Raw genomic sequence first — 22,245 nt, forward strand, 5'->3', positions numbered from 1 at the left:
TTATGCCATTATTTGGAATCCCATCTTGATGATGATGATGGTGATGATGATGATGATGATGATGATGTAATGATACTTGGGTAATGGATGGTCGTCACTTATGGCACGTATGCCTGCCTAATCCTACAGATACTATTTTGTTTTTTAAAGAAGTCATTAACACAGAGGGATTCAGAAGAGATGAGGAATAAATGCATTAAAGACAGAAAGAAGAGACCACCAGGAGGCACGTCTCAGGTATGCTTGCATTGCCCTTGCTCCCTTAAAGGGAAGAGTAGAGTGGACCGGTAGGCAAAAGAAAAGAAATCCTTCCCATCAACACCTTAGATTCCAATTCTCACAAGAATGCAGACTTCTTCATCTTACCACTGAAGCTGTAAAGTCAAGCTCAAAAACCATTTTCACCTTAACCCTGATCAAGGGGAAAACTCTGAGTGCACCCCATGAATCAGCAGGCCTCGGCACACAAAAGGGACACTGACAGTTTGCATCAAGTTTATAGATCCATAAACCCACAGTAAATACCAGACTCCTACAAAGTTAGAAGTTAGTAAAAAAATGCAAAGGCAAGAGGAAGAATAATTCCCATAACCTCTCAGAGCTCAAAGATAGAACTTAAATGGCTATGAAACATACCACTTACTGAATGACCACCATTCTTCCAACATTTAATCAGTCACTAAACAAATATCTGTGAGCAAGAAACTAGGAATGAAATGATCATCAAGACAGACACAGGCACCGCTTTTGGTCTAGCAGGAGTCATTAAACACATAATTACACTTATTTTGTTAATTACAAGTGTAAGGAGAGTATGAAAGAGAAGTCAAGATATGGGAACATGTACCAGGAGATCTAACCTAGGAACGGGGACCCCCTCTGAAGAAATAGCATTTAAGCTAAGTCCTAAAGGTTGAGTAGGAGTTGCCCAGGCAGACAGCCTGTCCATCATTATTGAGGACTTCCTACGTGTCCTGCTACCGTATCAGGCATTGGCGTTAGAGAGAGATGAATTATCAAGTGCCTTTCCTCGAAGCACTCACAGTCTACTGGGGGTAAATAGGCTTCTATCTTATCTGCTGCAGAGAAATGATGGGGTCTCTTCATCACCAGGTAACAAATTAAATAGTCATTTAAAAAATGTTCTGATACTCAGAAAAATTCAACCAAAAATCTTCCTAATTGTAACATGTTCTAAATGCAGAGAATTTCTCAAATAATTTTAAAAAAACAAACAAACAGATGACATTGAGAAACTGTCAAATCCCATGGAGCACCTGGGGCTTCCCCAAGATAATAAGACATGTTGTGTGGGGATCTGCAAGCCACAGGAGGAAACTTGCTGCAGGTGCAGGGCGACCCAACCATCCCAAAGAAAGGTTAAATGAGGGACTGAATAAAGGGGAGTGAGGCTGGATGTTAAACTTTGGAGAACTATAAAACACTGTTTTGTGGTTAATAATGCTAACAATAATAATACAGTTAATTGTATCTGTATTAACTGATACAGATACAATAATTGTATCTGTATCTGTACATACAGAACATTGTTAAAGATAACCAAGCACACTGGCAAATTTCTATGTGGACTTAACACATTCAATTCTGTGGGTAAGTACTATCATCATCCCCATTTTATGGATGAGAAAACTAGGGATTAGAGAAGACAAGAAATGTCTGGGGAGGGTTGATTGGGACAAGTGGCTGGACTCACTAAACAAGGGGGTTGGGCTTTAATGGCCATAAAAGGATAAAAGATGAGGTGCTAGGCCTGTGTGAAGTGGGCAACTGGTACTGAGACTCCTCCACATAAAGTTAGGGACTTAACAGGGTTATACCCTCAGTGAAAAGAGATGATAGAAGTCCACCCACCAGGACAGGAAGACCACAAGAAAATCTAACAACATCTCCTGGGCTTTGAGTGAGGAAAAAAAGCTTTGGTTGTCTGGAGAATTTATATTCGTGGCTCTTCCATCACAAGAGTTTGGGGTTCTAATATACATGAACTAAGTTGTCCAAGAAAACCCAAGGTGAGAATTTAATATAAAAAATTATCCTAAGCAAGTGGTATCTCCTAGGACATCTGGTAGAAACAAATGAAAGGGCATACCCTTAACCGAACCATTCCCAAGTCCTAGAAATAAAGCCTTTCTGAAAATTAGTCCACAATCCAAAATTACAACACAAAAGGAAAAAGATCCAGCATGAATCAAAGTCAGCAGTCATAGTACACAATAAGAAAGACTGCCAAGGCCTTCAACTAATAGAATGAAGACTATAAAATAAATGTTTAAATTAATTGAAGACATAAGGGAAGGAATAAAAACATAAGAAAAAATCAAGACACTAGCAAGAAAACCAGTCATATGGGGGGGAAAAAACTCTAGAAAATAAAAATAAAATCATTGAAAAGGAAATCTTGTTCAATTGACTATTAGCAGATAAACACACCTTGACAGATTTAGTGAGTAAGAAGACAAAGCTGCAAAATGTAACATAAGAGATAAAGAGAAGAAAATATCAAAGAGCCAGTAGATAAAGAAGAATGAATGAGAAAATCCAACCTATATCTGGTAAGAGTTCCAGAAAGAGTGAATAAAGAAGATAAAGAAGACACTATTTTTTTAAAAGATTTATTTATTTATTTTAGAGAGCGAAAGATCATGCACGCGTGTAGTGGAGAGGGACAGAGGGAGAAGGAGAGAGAAACTCAAGCAGACTCCAAGTTACATGGGCCTTGATCTCACAACTGTGAGATCATGACCTGAGCCAAAATCAAGAGTCAGACACTTAACCAACGACACCACTTAAGTGCCCCGATAAAGGAGACAAAGACAAATTCAGATTCTGATTCAGGAAACAGCAAATCCTAAGCACAGTCAGCAAAACTAAGTTCATACCAAATGCATTGTGCTGAAACTCCAGGACACCAAAAACAACTGGAAGCTCTAGCAACCAAACAGAAGCAAAGGCAGGATGCCTGAGGAGGAGCAAGAATCACGAGACTAAGAGCAGACTTCTTAATGGCATCACTAGAAGCTAACACAAAGTCCTGCCAGCTTGAAAGTACAAACAGAAAATAGAATTTCAACTTAATCTCTCATGAATATGGCCAAAATAAAAATATTTTCAGATAAGCAAAGGAGAGTACAGCCTCTGAAAAATTTATCACTGAAATAACTATGAAAGGATGCACTTTCAAAAGGCGATGGAACCTAAATGTAAGGAATTGGGAATATGAAGAAATAGAAAACAGAAGAACTGGGGGTGCCTGTCTGGCTCAGTCGATGGAGCAGGTGACTCTTGATCTCGGGGACATGAGCTCAAGCCCCACGTTGGGTGTAGAGCTTACTTTAAAAAATTAAAAAACAGGGACACCTTGGGGCGCCTGGGTGGCTCAGATGGTTGGGCGTCTGCCTTTGGCTCAGGTCGTGATCCCAGCGTCCTGGGATCGAGCCCCGCATCGGGCTTCCTGCTCAGCGGGGAGCCTGCTTCTCCCTCTCCCTCTGCCTCTCTCCCTGCTCATGCTCTCTCCCTCTCTCTCTCTCTCTCTCTGTATCTCTGTGTCTCAAATGAATAAATAAAAAAATCTTTAAAAAAAAAATTTAAAAAAAAACAGGGACACCTGGGTGGCTCAGTCAGTTAAGCACCTGCCTTCACCTCAGGTCATGATCCCGGGGTCCTGGGATCAAGTCCCACATGGGGAGCCTGCTTCTCCCTCTCCCTGCCCCCCACTCATGCTCTCTCTCACTATCTCTCTATCTCTCAAATAAATAAATAAAATATTTTTTTAAAAAATTAAAAAACAAAAGAACTGGTAAACATCTTGGCAAATCTGAATAAATATTCACTGACTCTATAAAAACCTGACTAATGCTGGCAGGACCATAGCGGGTATTTGGAGTTAAAGCATCCAGGTCCTTGTCTTGTTAAGAATAAGCATATGGATCAACTGTAGATTGGTTTAGACTTGATGTCCACTATGCGTGTTCAATATTTGAGGAAATCCTTAAGACACAGAGTGAGAATTGCATTGAGTGGTGGGACTTATTCAGAAAATAACTAGATAAACCAGGAAAAGGAAAATAGAAATCATTAGGAGAGAGAAGTAACCGGTGGAGGGCAAAAAGAGGGAATAAAGAAAACTCAATCCAACAGAAAGCAGGAACAGACCTTTTTCGAGCATTAAAATAATCAAGGTAAATAATAGAAAATAAGTAGGTAGAAGTAAACCTAAAATTATCAATAAATACAAGTAGACTGGACATACCAATCAAAAGACAAATATATCAGATTGGATTTTTTTTAAATTACAAGATACTCACCTAAAACATAAAGACACCAAAAGTTTAAAAGTATAGAGAACTCATGCACAAAAATCCCAGGTAGAGTTATATTAATATCAGACAATTTTGTAAGTAAAAACATTAAGGATTGAAGAAGGTTCTCACATAATATTAAGGGCACAATTCACCAGGAAGAAATAACAATTGCAACCTTTTACTTACCTTATGAACATGATCTAAAATGTACTTAAAGCAAAAAAAGTGACAGAACTACAAGGAGAAATAGGTAAATCTCCAAACATTTTCTCAGTGATTATGCAGACAAAAAAAATTAAGAAATATACAGATCTGGACAACATAATTAGCAAGGTTGATCTGATGAACATCATAGAGACACCTGAAGCTTGAGAGTACATAACCCTTTCAAGCACACAGGCATCAGTTACAAAAACTGACCACCTTCATTGGTCCCAAAGCAGGTTTCAACAAATTCCAAAGAATCAGTAGAATACAGACCACTATGCAAAAAAATGAGAGATCAGTAACTAAAAGGTAACTTAAATGCATATATATTTGGGAATTTAAAGTTGTGTTTTTAATTACCATAAGAGGAATAGCAGATATTTTTTAAGACTTACTCTCAAAGGAGAAATAATTCTGAAAACAGAAAATATTTAGAACTAAATGAAAATGAAAATACCATATTTCAAACCCTGTGGGGAGGAACTCAAGAAATCATTTAAAGGACGTTTTATAGCTGTAAATGCTTCTCATAGAAAAGTAGACTTAACATTAATGAGCTGAGCATCAGTCTTAAGAAGGTAGAAAAAGAGCAGAATAAATCCAAAACCTATAGAAGGAAAGAAGTAATAAAATTAGAGCAGTCAATGAAGTACAAAACAAACTTACAACAAAATCTCCTTTTTAAAGAAAACAACACGATAGTAACCAGAAAGGCAAGGTAATGCACTGGTAGAAAGTGTGAGCTCCGGAGGTGATGGTCTGGTTTGAGTCCCCTCTGTGCCACTTCCCAGTGGCATGGCCTTGGGACGTGACTTGTGGCTCATAGGTGGAGTCAGAGCCTAAAGCCCAGACTACCGGCCAGACCCCAGTGCCCGTGCACTGATTGGTTATCCCCACAACAGGACTTCCAAGTTGTATACTCTGATGGGAGTAGCTTCCTCCCATAAAGAAACTGGGTATTACTGCCCCCATTGAACAGATGGAGGAAACTGAGGTTTGGAGAATTTATGTAAGTCTCCCTCAAGTCATGTAATATAAGGCATTGGAGCTGATTCAAGACCAGATCTTTCTGACTCCAGAGTCTGCCCTCCTAACCACCATGCTCATCTATAAGAGAAGAGGACTATCCCCATGGGCCATTCAGCAGAGCCCTGCTCTGGAAAGCTATTTCTTATATATACCCAACCTCAGGGACAATGTCTTCTGAAGGTAAAATGTAAAAGAGAAGGGGTAAAGGCATAGAAGTCCCTTGCTCAGGCATAGAAGTTCCTGCTCTTACTAATGGTAACCCAGCAGCTAAGATCATGGGCTTTGGAGTTAGAAATAATAAGAATGGTTGCTAATATTTATTAAATGCTACGTGCCCAGTATAATACGAAGCTTTTTCATCTTCGCAATCTCCCTTCCCACAGGTTCTGTTATTGTCCCCTAACACAGATTAAGAACCGCAGGTGCAGAAAAGTTAACGTCACGCAGCTATAAATTGGCAGAGGCAGGATGCCAACCCTGTCCACCTAACCCTGGAGCTTACGTTCTTATCCACACTGCACTCCTGGAGCCCAACTTCCTCATCCACTGATTAGGGGTGACAATAGCCACCCCCACCCCCTGAGCTGTGAAGAGGAACTGAGACAAGTAAGGAAAGCCACCAGCACAGTATCTGGCACGATGACAGTAATGGTGGTGACAGCCTATACTTGCAAAGACACCGGCCTAGAAGGATGTTACCAGTCCCGATTGCTCCAGAAAAACTAAGTGCATAAAATCCACAAAAAGAAGTCTTGCCTTCCAGTTCATCTCACAAATCTTCAAGAGGACAGATCATCTGTGCTCTGTGAAAGCTTATTTTCAAAATCAAAATCATAGCATTTCCCATTATAAAAAGACATAAAGGAAAGTATTTAAAAGAATCTGACAAATAAAACTGTAGAGAAGTGGGGGATGAAGGCTCACATCACCCAATACAGTAAGTCTAGCCTTCAACTTAATTTTCCAGAATTCTTGAAATATCAGTGATGGCAGCGTGAAAGACCAATTAATCACGTTGTTTGTTCTCTGTGTGTGAGTCACTGTTGCCATCTACAGTTAAAGATGGGGCATGCAGTGCTGCCAAATAGCTGATTCTAAGGGCAGTCCTAGAGATGGTGACTCAGCTCAGTGAGTCCAGAAAAGGAAAATGCTACCTGCAAGAGCAGCTCTTTCTCAACCACCTCTTCCGTCTTGCCGATGAGACGTTTCTGCAGGGTGTGAATCTTCTGTATCAGCTCAAAGGTGCTGGGGTCACTGGCCTGTTCAAAGGGAACAAAATAAAGCAGCTGAGATATCATCAGTTCCAAGCCCCAAAGTCTCTGTGTAAAATAATTATTGTCGTATTAAGATGTATTGTAAACCTGCAGACCCCATACAGAGAGAATTAAAGCCAAAAAAAGCATAACAGATTGCAATGGCCATCAAACAAGACTGAAATTTGGCTAATGTCTTATCTATTGGCTCTAGTTAGCCAATAAGTGGAAAACGAGTGCGTTTATTCCACCGGGGGGAACAAGGATAACACTAATAATAACAATAATGATAGCTACTGTGCATTATACCTTATTCTCTGCCACCATCCTGACACCATGCTAAGTGTTTTTCATACAATATCAAATTTTAGGCCCACGACAGTCCTAAGACAAAGTGTTGGTCTTCCCCTTTTACGGAGAAGGAAACTGAGGCTCAGAGGATTAAGTCGTCCACCCACACTGGTAAGGGTCAGAGCTGGATTCAAGCCCAGATATGCCTGGCTTTAAAGCCTGCCCTTTTTCATTACTATGCTCTGAGGCTTTTCCTCCTATGCCTTCTGTTTCCAAATGAATGAGACAGGCTTCCCTAATTTATTCAAACTCAGGATTCTCCTTTGGTAATTGCCAACAAGAAGATTCATTATAGCCTATGATGGGGAAGGTTTCTAGGATGTGGACTGGCAGCAAAACACGACCATGGCATTTAGCTCTCAAATGGGGTTATCAATCCGTAAAGCTTTGAGGCACCTTCAATAACTATCTGTACACAATTCAAACAAATGCTAGTTATAAATTGATAATCTGTCCTCTCGACATTGAGCCAAAGTTCTGCTTTCAACTGTACTGACATTTTGAATTAATCTAGCAGCTAAATATTTTCATTGCTTCCCCAATATTTTCTAATTTTTAAATAGAAATTGACACAGAATTGGAAACTTTAAAGATCTGCTTGAAAACACATGGAATAAACTAATGCGACAGTAAATGAATTTTAAGTCTTCAGCTCTACTTCCCCAGACACATCCATATTATTGTTAGTTTAGTAAATGACACCACTCTTGGCATTTAAGAGGAATAAATGAGGGGGGCGAGAAAACATTCCACTGACTTTGACTTTGCTTAAGAAATACTAAGCAGTGCCAACTGATACCCACATACTGGGACTAGATCTGGCATACATTCATCTGGCAAGACTGGACGCTGTTAAAATTCAGGCCTCATGTTTACATAACAATTTATAATGCATTATCCTTAATGCTTTCTTCATTAAAAGGAAAAAATAGAAATGAAAACCAAACACTGATTTGGCTGATGGCTCCTTCTTATGTCACATAACTTTATCCTCCCCAAACCCTAATTGTTGGTGTAGTCGAAGCCCCTCCTGGCACCCACATGGCTGGTCACAACTCTGAGAGATGGCTGTCTTTTCCTTGACTAGACAGGGCTTGTCTCTAACTGTTATCTGCAGGGCTGGTGGTAACATCCATCAGGAAGTCATAAAATAAAATATGAGAGTTGTTATCCATCACCTACCAGTGAGACGTTGGCTGTGTCCCCAGATCCTAAGAGAAAGGGTTTGGCTAACACAATGCTAGTAGTCCTTCGAAAAAACAGCTAGTTGACAAGAGCCTTGTTTCCTGAGCCAAAGTGAAGAATGCAGAGACCAGCTGAAAGGAGCTATAGATGCCAGTGGCCAATGTGGCTGAAGGCAATCAACAATCCGAGACAGGCAGCGTTAGGATAACTGGTTGACCAAAAACTACCTAACAGGAAAAATGTCCATTGGTGAGGCCAGCTCACAACTCACCCTGGGTCTTCTTTAAACAGAAGGGATTTTGTCCAAGACTTTTTAAACAAAACCCAAGTAAACCATCTGGTTTTGGAACAACCCAATTTACATTTGATCCAGACTTACATTTTAGGTGACAATTTGCATAGCATTAAATAAAACCGAGCTTTTTCCTGTGCTTTAGGTAGGAGATCGTGCAGGGTAGGAGAAGAGATCTGCGGAGGAGAGCAAGGCTCTGCCAGGTGTTACCTCAAGCTTCCTCCATCTGTGCACGTTCATGGGGTTCTCCAACTCCTCCTCCAGGGCTCGACATCGTGTCCTCTCCTTCAAGAATTCTCTTTGCATGTGGAAAAGCTCCTGCCTGAATAAGACAAACTTTCCTTTGCTAAGAAATTCTCCACCCATTTGAAAATCATGTCTTTATGTGGTTATGGACCCACTACATCTTACATAAAAAGTTGGCATTAGGGAGACTTCTGTGAACACAGACCAGCCTCCAACCTGGGCCAGACACAGATGTTATGAATCCTTGCAGAGCGCCAACTTCAGCGTTAGCTTTAATAAAAGTACCAGAGCTTCAGAATCATGATTCTGAACACCCAAGGAGTTGACAAGTATATGGAAAGAACAGGGAGGAAGTGAATTATGAGAATTTCAATATACTCTTCGATGCTTCTAAATATCTCTATCTAAAGAACAATCTACCTTTTATGTTCCACCACAAAATATGGCACCTGACTGTAGGACTGTAGGACACCGAGGCCCCGGTGGTAACCTGACACCAGTTAGGGCAGTGCATTTCACCCTGACTGTGCATTGCAGTCACCTGGGGAGCTGGCAACCCACTTTGCCTGGACCAATCCCCGCAGGGATTCCGCCTTAATTGGTCAAGCATGTTACTTGGGTTTCATCGGTTGTAAAGTCCTCCTGGTAATTCTAACATGCAGCCAGGATGGAGAAAGCCCCAGTTAAAAGTGATATTTTATTTGATGTTCCACAACTAACTACCCGGATGGCTGCAAAAGCCCTGAAGACCTAGTTCTGGCTCCAACCTACTACTCCAGTCTGCAGGATTGCAGTTAACTAGTTAACTATCTACTTAACGGGCACTGCCCTACAGCCATTCACAGGACCCTGGGAGCGGGCTGCCACCCTATGGAACAAGGCGCTTTGTTGGGGGGTGGAGAAGAGGCAAACGCTCACATTGACATGGGCAAGATATTATTATCTGTCCTCGTCTGCTGTGGGTGTGCAGATTACTAATACCAAGCCATCTCTTTTACTTAATTGCTTCATTTAAACCAATAATACAACTTCCCCTCATTAGCAAGACAAACCATTAGAATTAACTGCATGATGTTCACTCAACAGGGAGCTCAGCACAAGCTGCTTAGAATTAAAAGCATATTTTTAACACTTGGATTTTCTAGAGTGTTGTCAGAAGAGGAGGGCGGGAGGGAGTATTAGCCCCTGTTATTGACAGTTTATTTTGTTCTGGACTCTGTGCTAGGCATATTGTGTTTGTTTTCGTGTTTAACTACAAGTCTAAGGCTCAGAGAAGTTAAGTGATTTGCCCAAGGTCACACAGTGTGTGGATGCCAAGGCAGAGATTGGAATTCATGCCAGCTTGCCTCCAATATCTTTAGTAAGTTGTCTTCCCATTGAAGAGAAAGATAAAATCTATTATCCACAAACCAGCGATACTGACTAGGAATGGGTAGAATTTCGCCTTTTGTGTCTATAATAAAAATAACTCATGGCTGGCAAGTTTAGTGATGATCTTCAAGATCATTCAATAGCCACTTAGAATGAATCTATTTGTCTTTGAAATGTCAGTGGTGGTATCTCTGGATACTAAACTTATGTGTGACTTTTTTAATCCCTTATTTATATTTTTTCTGCATTCTCCACATTTTCTACAGTGAGTTTGTACTACTTTCATCATCTGAAATACAAGCGACTCTAAAAAAAATAAGTATTGATCCATCCTTGATAGTGGCAACTTCCCTTGATATTCCTGAATATATTCACTACATCTAAATATCAAAACTATCCTCTAATTCAATTCATTTAAGAAGCAGATGCAGACCGTGTCCTTGTCCCAAGGTGGTCAAGGATACTGTTCATCTACAAGTCCGCGGGGAATAAGGACAGCTACGGAGACAACACCAGGCCGGTTATTTGGTTTCCTGCAATTGCCTATATAAAACATGGTGATGTTTTCCCAAAGGGGAAGTAGATCTTGTATAATGCAAGATTTAAAGCCAGAAGAAGGCCCACTAAGCTAAAGTGAAAGCTGCAGAAGATAAATCAAGAGTGAGATATAAAATTTGGCCGCCTTCTAAGGAAACAGAGTTTTCAAAATAGTGATAAAATTAAATTTTTTCCCTTCTTTTCATTCTGTATATAATTCCAAGAAAAAGATGTGCAAATGTTACCAGGATTAAATTTAAATATTGCTGCTCGATCACTTGCAGCATTGCTACCTTCTTAAATTCTAAAAAGCTCATTGGGGGAGATGGTTTTCTGAATTGTAACTAGGTTGTGTCTGTGATTTGTCTTGAAATTTCTGTTTTGAAAGCCAGAATAAGTTTCTAAAAAATCTTTCTGCACTCACTTATATTCCCTTGAGAGGAAACTAATTCACTTTTTTGGTGACATAGAATAGGCACAATGTAGATTCTGAATTATGGAAAATTGTTCTCATTATTTGCTCATAATTCCATCATATAAAAATTAATTTATACAACTTGATAAAGAACTTCCACAACCAACAAGCAATGAACATAAGGTCATTTCAGGAGCTCCCCGCAGACCGCGGGGCCCTCACATCTGAAGGGGCTCCTATTACCTCAGTTCATCGACATTAGCCACACTCCTGGCAAGAATCCCCTTTTCTCTGCGAAGTTTCTTAATCTCAAGTTTGAGAATTCTCATGTCCTCCATCCTCTGGTTGTACTGGATCTCGCCTTTATTCAGCACAGACTGTTGGATCTTGATCTTCTCGTAGAGCAAAGCCAACTCATCATTGCGCCGGACAAGCTGAGACCCGAGGATATCTCTCTCGCTGATGACCTAGAAAGATAGGGAAAGGCATGGCCATCTGGGAAACAGAAAGTCTCATTTTCATTATGGCAGCCTCTTTCATCCTGTCAAAGATCTCTCAAATGTCCATGTGTACTAGGCATCCAGTGGGCAGGGCACTAGAAAGATCCTACTAGACAGTCAACACAGCTCCTCCCATGTGTTTGCAGTCCCATCAGAAAGAGAAAGAGTACAACAAATCATCCATCATCATCATCATCATCATCCTATACTTCTTTGCCTGTGGGTGTTTGATTTTTTCCCAACCCATTATTTTATAAATGTTAAATTTTGAATGACTTTATGGTAGGCTAGCTCTTGCCAGTTTCCACCACTCCTTACTGTCTCACACTGGCCAATTTCTCTTTTTTTCAACTTGCCAGATCTCTGAAAGCATTTAAGTTTCTAACTCCCTAATTATGCATTTGAGTTTCTAACTCCAGAATTATGTAATTATTCATCGCAATTACATGTGAGCAATTATATTATACTAGAATGTAAGCTCCCTGAGAACAGGGGCCTTATTTTCCCATTGGCCAGGGTAGCCCCAGTACCTAGAGGATAGTGAGTGCTTATACATATGACTTGAATAATGAATGAATATTTCATAAGTAATCAACAGAAGATGGGCTTCTACTGCTGTTCTTCCAATAGATTGAATGCAAGAGCTTAGAGAAGAAGGAGGATTCGTGAAAAGTTGAATCAAACAGTTGTGTCTGCGGATGAGGTCTGCAGGTCTGGTGAGGAGATGTTCCTACCTGGTCTAATTCCTTCTTCTGTCTCAGCCTCTCCCCATCAGCCTCAGCAATGATTCGCAGGAGTTTTCTCTCTTCCACTTCCTGCTTTTCAATGAAGTGTTTGGTCTCCAGAGCTTGTTGTCTTAGCTTCTGCAGCTCGGCCTGACAAAGAATGAAAGACACAGAGAGATTTCACTCTGTGGCAGTACAAACCTGGACTGCAGGGCCCAGATTTAGATGCACAGTTGTTCTTCTTACACTTTCCTCTGATGTTTCGTTTAACATGGTTTGATCAAGCAAAACAAGCTTCTCACACACACACACGCACACGCATAGGCCTGTAAAGAAACAGCAGTGCACATTACGGTGGTCATGTTTATTCTATGAGTTGTGCCCTTGTGGGATTTCCATCATTTTTCTATGTACATGTAGCAGAGGCTTCATTGGTATTCAGTAGCTCTTCTCTTACCAGCTAAACAAGGTGAGAATTCACAAAGAATAGTGCAGAGGAGGATGTAGGGGTGAGGACGGGGGAGGGCCTTTGTATGCACCAGCTCCTGTAATGGTCCTAATACCACCAGCACATCAGCTACAAAGATAAAGCCTGTTGCAAGCAAAAATTAAATTAACAAAGATAACAACCGAGTGTCTATCTTACAAAATGTCTCGATGGAACAGAAGAGATGTCGTGGTATAAAAAGATATATAGATCCTATTCCTCAGATGCTTCCACTCTAGATGAGAAGATAAGATATACAAGTATTATGTGACTATTAACAAGGCCAGACAGTGATTTTTCAGTATCTTTATTAGCACACGGACAGGGAATTGATGTTACAGGAGGTCAGAGGACTATGGTTGTCAGGGAAGCTTCCTGGGAGAGCTCAGATCTTGAGGCTCTTGAGGTTACATGGAAATTGTAAAGACAGGGTGCCATGGACTGGTCAGTTTCAGAAGGAAAATACCTCTCATCGAAGGACACATTCCCTCCAATTCCACAAGTATGTTTGTGACCTACAGTATCTCAGGCATGATACGAGGACTTTTGCAGAGCTACTCTCATCCCTGTTTTACAAATTCAATGTGTAGGAGACAAGGAACAGCAAATTCGTTTGCCCAAGGTCACACAGCTAGTAAGGAACAGACTTTAGATGGCAACCCAGATCTTTTGATTCCAAAGCCTGTGCCCCCGCTGTTGTTACCACCCAATTGTTCCAGGTGAAATACAAAAAAAGTAAGACTTGAAAGACTCATCGTCCACTAGAAATGACAAATATAACCAACCACATCACAGTGTGGACATGCTATCTACCGTGGGAAAAAGGCCAAGGGAGTACCCAGGGATGCGTTTCTAATTCCTGCCTGCCTGAGGGTTAGAGGGAAGAACCAGCGAGAGCCTTGGCAACTGACAGATATTTCCTAAGAGCAGAGGCTCGTGTTGGGGTAAGGCATGAGACAGTCAAGCGTGCAAACCGTGAAGTATGTGCACCACATAGCCTAGCATCCAGTGTGGCTGGATTCTTAGAGTGTGGGCTAGGGAATAGCAGGAGCTAAAACTGAGCCAGACTGGGAAAGGTTTATGTGCCACACACTGTACAGAGTATGCAATGAGGAGCCTTAGAGGTATTCACATTAAAGGAAAGAAGAGCGTGTCTTTGAGAGGTTCCATGCCCACATGGGAAGGACAGGTTTTTATCACAGACCAGGTCAGCAGAAAAAGAAACAAATGAGAGGAGAGCTCTGATTTCACCCACACCTGGAAACACAAGGGAGATGACAAGATGGTATTAAGGCTCCAACTTTTTCAATGGCTTGCAGGTTAGCAAGTGACAGTAAAAAAGTAATACATGTTTCCTTCAAGGAAGTATTGGGACCCCCCACCCACCCACCCAGAAAGTTGACCGGGATGATAGAAAACCTCATATTTGCAAGTGCCTGTGACCCAACCCAACTTGAGTTGGGTTGGACTCATGAAGACCAAGAGCCATTAATTCCATACCTCAAGTTTATCCAAACAGTAGAAGATACTGCACACCTAGTAATAGACGTGTACTGCCACAGACTAAATGCATCTGGCTACTGTGAAACCAAAGGGTTCTTTAATGACATTTGGTTAGTTCACTCATGAAATATGTTTTGGTTTAGGGATAAGCAAAAGGAAAGACTTAGTGAGAAAAGATCTGGTCTAGTATTTACCACTTTGGGGGACTGCCGGTTCAGAAAGAGAGCAAAGAACCAGCCTTTCTATTTCTATCATCAGTTAAGGTGACAGTGAAGACAGCCATAAAATACCTGTGTGGTTCACATTTTCTTTAATAAAACTTTTATTTTCCCAGATGTGCAACATTCACTTCCTTGTTCCTAAGTGCCAAGTGCTGATCAGAATCCATCAGCAGAACAAAATGAAACCCCTGTTATATTAAAATGCAATCAACGGTGTGTAAAAGTATCTGTCTGAAATGTAAAACCATTCATGCGTTTGGCATTGCTGCGTGTATGTGGATTTTTCATAATATATCAAAATTCTGAGTGGTCTCCTTATGTCATAAATTTATGGGCTGTAAACAAGATGTTTAGACATCTTAGGCATTAGACTATGGCAGCAAATGTTAACATCAACAAAATACCTTGAGTCTAATGCATTTAACAGCTATAAATCTGAGCTGTCTCACCCAGGAGAGATGGTAACTCCTGTGCTCCCAAAAGCCCACCAAGCAATGTTCTAGGTGGGACCTGAGGTATCCTTATCTCTCAAAGCGTTACCGGTGGTATGAAGTTGTAATACACTCACAGGACACACACTTTAGTCACTGCCTCCACAATTAGTTTTGTGATAGGTGTTACAGAATATATATCATCCAATTTGGCTGCAGGTATACATCCTATCTCAAGAACCATACGCGCAGGTGTTTAACCCATTCGTACATGATCCCGACATTCACTGGGTGTCACAGAAACCATCTGTTTACATCTAAGACGAATAGGACCACTTAAAGTTTTCCAGCCATGAGAATAAATGGGCTTTCCTTCTCTCTCTGTGGCAGCTCCCATCCAGGTCATCCCAGTAAAAGGATAAGGTGCCCTGAAGCCAGTCGCTAATGTGATGCTGGGCTCTGGACAGAGAGAATCTGCTGCTGAATTATTCACCAGGAATCAAAGTGCTGTCACAATGATGTGGGATGATTTGGAGGTGATGAGGCAGAATTAGGGGCTTGTTAGGACATTCCAAATGAGACAGCTCCGTCAGCACTGATGAAACAAGACTGGGACAGAATGGGCCGATGAATGTACATGCTGCAATAGCTAAGAGGACTATTGACATTCTGTCATAACCATAATGTGCTGACGATGTCTAGAATACTGAGAAGTCAATAGGGCCCGGTAGCAACTGAGAAAGGAAAAGAAACATGGAAGGAGCAAGACATTTCTTTTGAGGGGGATGAATGAGGATGATCTATTATGGACAACTGTTCGTCATCTTGGAGAAGTAGTAAATTGGGTTGTCCTGTCAAAAGGTGTCCCATGGTCTACCACACAGGAGGAGACTTGCCCTTCCAGGAGGGATTATGTGCCCACAGAGCTCTGTAGAACACAACAATAATAAGCTAAATGTCTCTTGGAGCATGGTTACTAGAAAATCTGCCCTTCCCTCCAGGGTTTTGGTTTGCAAACTTCAGATGCATGAAACCCAGAGACCTGTGTGAATCATGATTCAAATATGAGGCTAAAAAAGCCAAGAGGCTGAAACTCAACATTTGAGCTGTCCTATTTTTCTAAAGAATGTCAAACAGGCTTCATGATAGGCCAAAATTATCCAGTCGAAGCACCATTGCAAGTCACCCTTGGATAACTTCAAATAATAAATCAAGCAGGCATCCTTTTTCTGTTCCTCATTCTTCCCTCAATGGAAAATGCTGGGGGAAAAAAGTCATCCTGGTTTCACAATAAGTCCAAAGCAATCATCTTTCTATAGTCAATGGCCCCAAGCTCTCCAGACCTAGGATTCCCCACTTAGAGCAGACTCTCTAGGGCAGAAGCCCTTTATACTGATCTTCCATGTTCACCCGCTACCAGCTCTGCTGGTCCAGGACCAAAAACAGAGCCCTTAGGCCTTTATATCCTTTTATTATGATGCTTCTTTGGAGCTATATATGTATGATGATGGAAGGCATAATTGAAATAAATATTAACCAAAGTCAAACTCTAGGAAATTAGGAATAATTGATCTTTTGCCTAGGACATTGCTTTTCCTAAAGCAGAATTTTGTAGAAGGCAGTTAGTTCCACCTTGGACCCCATTATGGGGTAATAATCTTTTGAAAAGAACACTAGTTGGAAAAGTAAGAGATGAGGATCGATGTCATCCTATAAAAAGAAAGAGATGATGTACCAAATAGAGTTACACTGAAGCCTTGTTAACATGGGTCCATGAGGCCCATGGTGAAGCAATGTTTATAATAAGATTCTTCTGATTCACTCAATGATAAATAAAACCATCCCACTACAGGCTCCAGGGTAGAACAAGCTACCATCTACAAAATTATTCTTTCGAACAAGGAAAACAGGGGCAAAGATGCAGGATATTTTCCAATTTAAAAAAAATATATTTATATTTCTTTATATGGAAATGAATTTTAATGCAGAGTTTTTTATTCCTTTTTTATCACAAGCTAGAATGGGGAGATGAAAGTCTCAGGTAAATATCAATTATCATATCCTTTCTGTAAAGGCACTTTTGTTATATTTTAATCTTTCTCAAACCAAATGTGCCTTGATTTCATGCAGTAGTTTTATTTCCATGAAGACCTATCATTAAGTTGACAAAACCTATCATGAAATTGAGAGTGCATATTTCAATCTATGGCACCTTGGAATCAAGGAAATTTGGCATTGAAGCTGTCCAACACCAGCTACACATTTTCAAGATAGAAACTATCTTTGAAAACTACTATGTGCAGAAACCAAGACACCCCGTCTCTCATTTGCTATAGAGTTCCTCCATGTGGCTCATAAACATCCATGAGTATTCTGCATATACATTTTCAAAATGAAAGTGATACTTTCATACTCTTAGTTCCTTTTTAATTCCTTGGTCAAATGGATTAGAAGGGAAATCTATTGGATTGGGTAGGAAAAGAAAAATACATTAGGTTTAGTGAATGTGCATAATATATTTTGTTTGAGGATTTGAAATGGTATAATTATTTGGTATGTATTCTTGGAAAAAGTCTTTATATTATATTAGTAGACATATGATGTTCCAAGTTAGTAGATTTAAAAGGATATGTCTTAGTAATATATGAAGACAGAGGTGATTCCCTGGAGGAGTGGCTAAGGATAGTGCAGGCAGAAAAGTCAGGTGCACATAAAGCAAACACCTATCAGGAGAAGAGAGACAAAAGGTCTTGCCAGCACCACCTTATGGAAGGCCCAGGGAGGAGTGTAGGAGGGTTGGGTGTGGGTGTTGGACTCAGGTTGTAAATGCAAAGGGACTGTGGCAAGCCTGCAAGCCCCAGGACTTCTTGGTCACTACTGACCTGCTAGATTCTCTTCTGCTGATGTGATGACAGCAGTTGGTGAACTAGGTGCTTATGCATCTCTACTGGCCTCCTCCCCCCTTCTACCTGGGAGCCCTGCCCAAAAGGAAGTCTGACCTGACCTGGAGGGGTTAGAGCTCATCCTCCTGGTTCCTCGGTTGTTCTCCCTGCCCCTTGTTCCTTCAGTGAGCATGGAGCCTGCCTCAAGGGGGGCAAACAGATTACTGCTCCATTGCTTTTATTATAAGTTCCGTACCTTCAAAGTTTCCTTCTCCTTCTCTATCCGCTGCTGTTCCAGATGTAGCTTCACAAGTGCTGACTCTTTGGCTGAGATTTCTTCTTTCAGCTGATCTACCTGATGGGTCATAATCTTTAATTTTCTCTTCATTTCTGTTATTTCATCCTAATAAAATGAAAGGAGAAATGTTTGAAAGCGAATTAAATAGACATCATCATCTGTATAGGAGTTCAATACATATTCAAGAGCTTTTAAGGGAGGTTCTCTCAGAACAATGGTCTCCTGAACAATTACCACTGGGCTATTCCTTTGGCTCTTGTGCCCATCAACCTCCAAATACTTTATAGCCTTAACTCTCAAAATATTCTCATGAGATATATACAAACTATGCATAATGACTATGCCACACACACACAACACACACAACACACATACAACAAATACAACACACATACAAAACACACAACGCATACATACAACACACAACACATGCAACACATGTGATGCGCATAACAGCACACAGAGCACATGTACAACATACACGACATATACATACAACACATACGACACACAACACATACACAACAAACACACGCAACAAACACACACAAGACACACACAACAAACACACATATACAACACACGCGCTTTATTCCTCGTTTTACAAGGGAGGAATTGGCCCCACAACAAACATTATAACTAAAAGATCACAAAGGAAAGATCTGCATGCTGCTCCCCTCTGAGTCATGGTAGCTATTAGCAGTTTTAAAAATTAGAAACAGGAGAATGGCAATTCTACATAATAATTAAAAGCAGGACCCTGATCTTCACATTCCACCAAGTTGTGTCATTTCCACTTCAAACAACCTGATAGTTCAGCACAAATCCCCACTGATCTTCTCTTTCAGGTGAATTCCATGAGATTTCTTGTTTGCCCTGTTCTAAATTCTGCCATTAGGAACACAGAAACTGCTTTAAACCCAGAAGTGGGGAGGAGTCAAAACGTAAAAACAAAAGTATATTCTTTACCTGAGCCTCAACCAGATTTTTGCTATACAGGTTCCTGTCTGACCTCACAGCTTCATACAGGTTCTGTTGCTGTTTTAATTTAGTCTCTGATTCAGCAATTTTTTTCCTGTAGTCAAAAATCTGCATTTCACGGATTTTTATGTCTTCCATGTTCATGAGGACCTGGAGAAGAAAGAAGTTTACAAAATGGTTAAAGAGCCAATCTGTGGTTATCAGTTCAGGACAAACAGAGATTCTGATATAAGGGTAGCTGGTAGAAATGTTCACAATCAGAAAATCTCACTGTGGCTATAATCGCTGCAGGACAACAAAGAAATTCAGCCCAGCTAATTAGAGGCAAACATACATTTTATTTATGCTAGAGTTCTGCTCAAGCATGACAGCTTAGCAGTTATTTTGTGAGCACAAGAGGAAAAAAAAAGTAAAGAAATTCCTTCAATTCTGAAAACCTCTCCTGAACACCCACCCACCAAAAGACAAAATGCAAAGACACAAGTTTAAACAGACCTTCACATGGAGCACTAAGAAAGATAAGAAATCACTTAGCTGTTTGGCCACACTCACAGCTTTGGAAGTTTAACCACGATAAAGAAAAGTGGCCTTTGGACATCGATAGCAATCAAAACACTGTCTTGCCAATGTCCAACTCACTCCATCAGGGAAACTCAAAGGACTTCATAAAAATGCCTTCTTTTGTGTACAAAACACTTCTAGGCAAGATGAGATGTGAGGATAACTGCCTGTTTTTAGCAAGTATGAAAAACCGAGGCACAGAATTCCACCATGAGCCGATACTTCTCAACAAGCAGTCCATCCCTCTGAAATTACATAATCATGACTCTCAGCTGCAGTGTCCACAGCAATTGATATTTTTAAGGACAAACGGACTTGAAAATTCCTTAAAAAGAAAAACTTTTGCAAGGAAGACTGATGGAATCAATGGAATTATCGTCTGGACAAAAGCTAGAACACATAAGGAGAAAATTCTTCAGAGTTTTGCTGCATCGCAATGGCATTCTCTTAATTAATGGTTTACAGCTGAAGGAGATAAACAGAGCAACGTGACAGAGAATAGAAGGCCGGGCACGTCCTTGCGGTAACATGGCCAGGGAAGGTTCCTCTGAAGAAGACGCATTGTATCTAGAACCGAACAGTCACAAAGTACTTAGACCTTTGCTGTGCTCCTATTCATTGTGACTCAAGTGTGGGCTACCTGTGAGCAGCATGTTCCCAAATCCCTGCACTACAGAATCCTTTTTTTCCACCTGTGGAATTAATATCCCAGAAAATACGCTCCAAGAAACCTTGTTCTTAAGTTTCCCCATCAGAGGTAATGATGGCTGGTGTTTAATATATTCATCCTTTATATCTTTAAATAAACACCTTTCAAAGTTTTCTCAGACACATATAAGGAGGGATGAGATTAAATGTTAGTAAATGCCTTTCCAGCATATATTATTTTGTACCACTTTTTCTATTCTTATTGGGTCTATTGATTTGATATACTTACTAATAAATGTTTCCCTTTAGAAGTATTTTAATTTTATTTCTTTATACATATCCCCATGTGCCATAATTTTAAATAAATGCATCAGTGTGAAATATTTTTTTCTTTTTATTTATTTGGACCTTCCTTCTCTCTTCTACCCATATTAGTCCCTCACCGACACATAAAACAGGTTAACAATTTAGTATGTGTTCATCCACATTTTCCTTTGAATTCTACATATTCTATTCAGGTCTTCTAGCATAGTAACAGCTAATATTTCTCAGACACATTCTATGTACCAGACTTTCTATATGTATTAACTCATTTACTCTTCACAAAAAACCTCTGAGATGTGCATCATTATCACCCTAATTTTACAAAGAAGGAAATTTCAGTCAAAGAAAGTAATATCATCCACAGCTACTCAAAGTAAACATAGAGACATGGGGATTTGTTTGTCTTCCTTTGTCTTGTTTTTTAGGTTTTGTTTTTATTTTTTAGCAAAGTGTGATCTTCTTATAGATGTTTGTATGCACCTTGCTTTTTAATCACTCAATAATACTTTGGATTCATGTGGAGTAGCTCTAATTCGCTCTGTTGAAAGATGGTTTAACACTCCACAGTGTGGCTGAGCCATCATAGACTCAGCTCTTCACCTCTGATGGGCATTAGCTTGGTTTCCACTTTTTCGCCACTCTGAACCCTGCTGCACTAAACATTTTGGTACATGTGTCCTTATGCACTTGTGCATTCACTTCTGTTGGGATGGATTCCCAGGAGTGGAATATCTGGCTCAAAAGACATATATATTTTCAACTTTAATAGATATTGCTAGATTGCTTTCCAAAATGGCTGTAACACTTCACATTTCCATAGCACCAGCAATAGGTTTCTTAATAGAAAACTATCCTTGCCGTTTCAGGATAAACCCTCTTTGGTCATACTGGATGATTCTTTTAATGTACTGTTGAATTTGGTTTGCTAGAATTTCAATTAGGGTTCTGCATACATATTCACAAGTGATCGAAGTCTATAACTTTCTTTCCCGTTCTATTTTAATATCAAGGTTTCTGCTAGTTTCATAAAGTGAACAGAGTACCTTTCTGTCCACCCATTCAATCACTCATGTCAGACCCAAGCTCTCTCCCAGGCCTGGAGTCTTTACTAATTATCCCTGCAGAAGGCATAGATTATATATATCAGCGCAGGAATGCCAATCGGTATTACCCCAAAAAATCAAAGTGCATGAGCAGCACTTTTTCTGAAGTTATATAGCCTGAGAATTATTTGATTCTCAAAAGTTTGAAGAAACTCAGTGCTAAAGTTATTGGGCCCTCTGTGAGCGTTGAAGCGAATTCTCCCTCAGCTTCTTTAGTGGTTTCCCTAGTTACTGATCTTCCTATGATTACTACTTCTCTGTAAGTCAAACCTTGATGTATGTACATATTTTCGAGAGAATTACCTATTCAGCCAATTTTTTAAATTTATGCCACTAGATTTGTACAAAGTATTTTTACATGCTTTTACTGTTT

General features: G+C 40.2%; 1 protein-coding gene across 1 annotated transcript in view; it reads right to left on the minus strand.

Annotated features, from left to right (window-relative positions):
• The window catches only part of CFAP58 (cilia and flagella associated protein 58), an 86,583-nt gene that overhangs the window by 37,717 nt on the left and 26,621 nt on the right, over nt 1-22,245 (minus strand). The window contains exons 9-14 of the mRNA XM_081823585.1: nt 19,225-19,386; nt 18,214-18,360; nt 12,443-12,583; nt 11,452-11,675; nt 8,850-8,961; nt 6,713-6,817 (exon numbers count right to left, since the gene is read on the minus strand). Coding sequence (XP_081679711.1) covers nt 6,713-6,817; nt 8,850-8,961; nt 11,452-11,675; nt 12,443-12,583; nt 18,214-18,360; nt 19,225-19,386 — 891 coding nt within the window. The remainder of the gene's footprint in view (nt 1-6,712; nt 6,818-8,849; nt 8,962-11,451; nt 11,676-12,442; nt 12,584-18,213; nt 18,361-19,224; nt 19,387-22,245) is intronic.

The sequence above is a fragment of the Leptonychotes weddellii genome, chromosome 6 (assembly GCF_054177405.1).
Source record: "Leptonychotes weddellii isolate Sample4059 chromosome 6, ASM5417740v2, whole genome shotgun sequence".
Classification (NCBI taxonomy): Eukaryota; Metazoa; Chordata; class Mammalia; order Carnivora; family Phocidae; genus Leptonychotes; species Leptonychotes weddellii.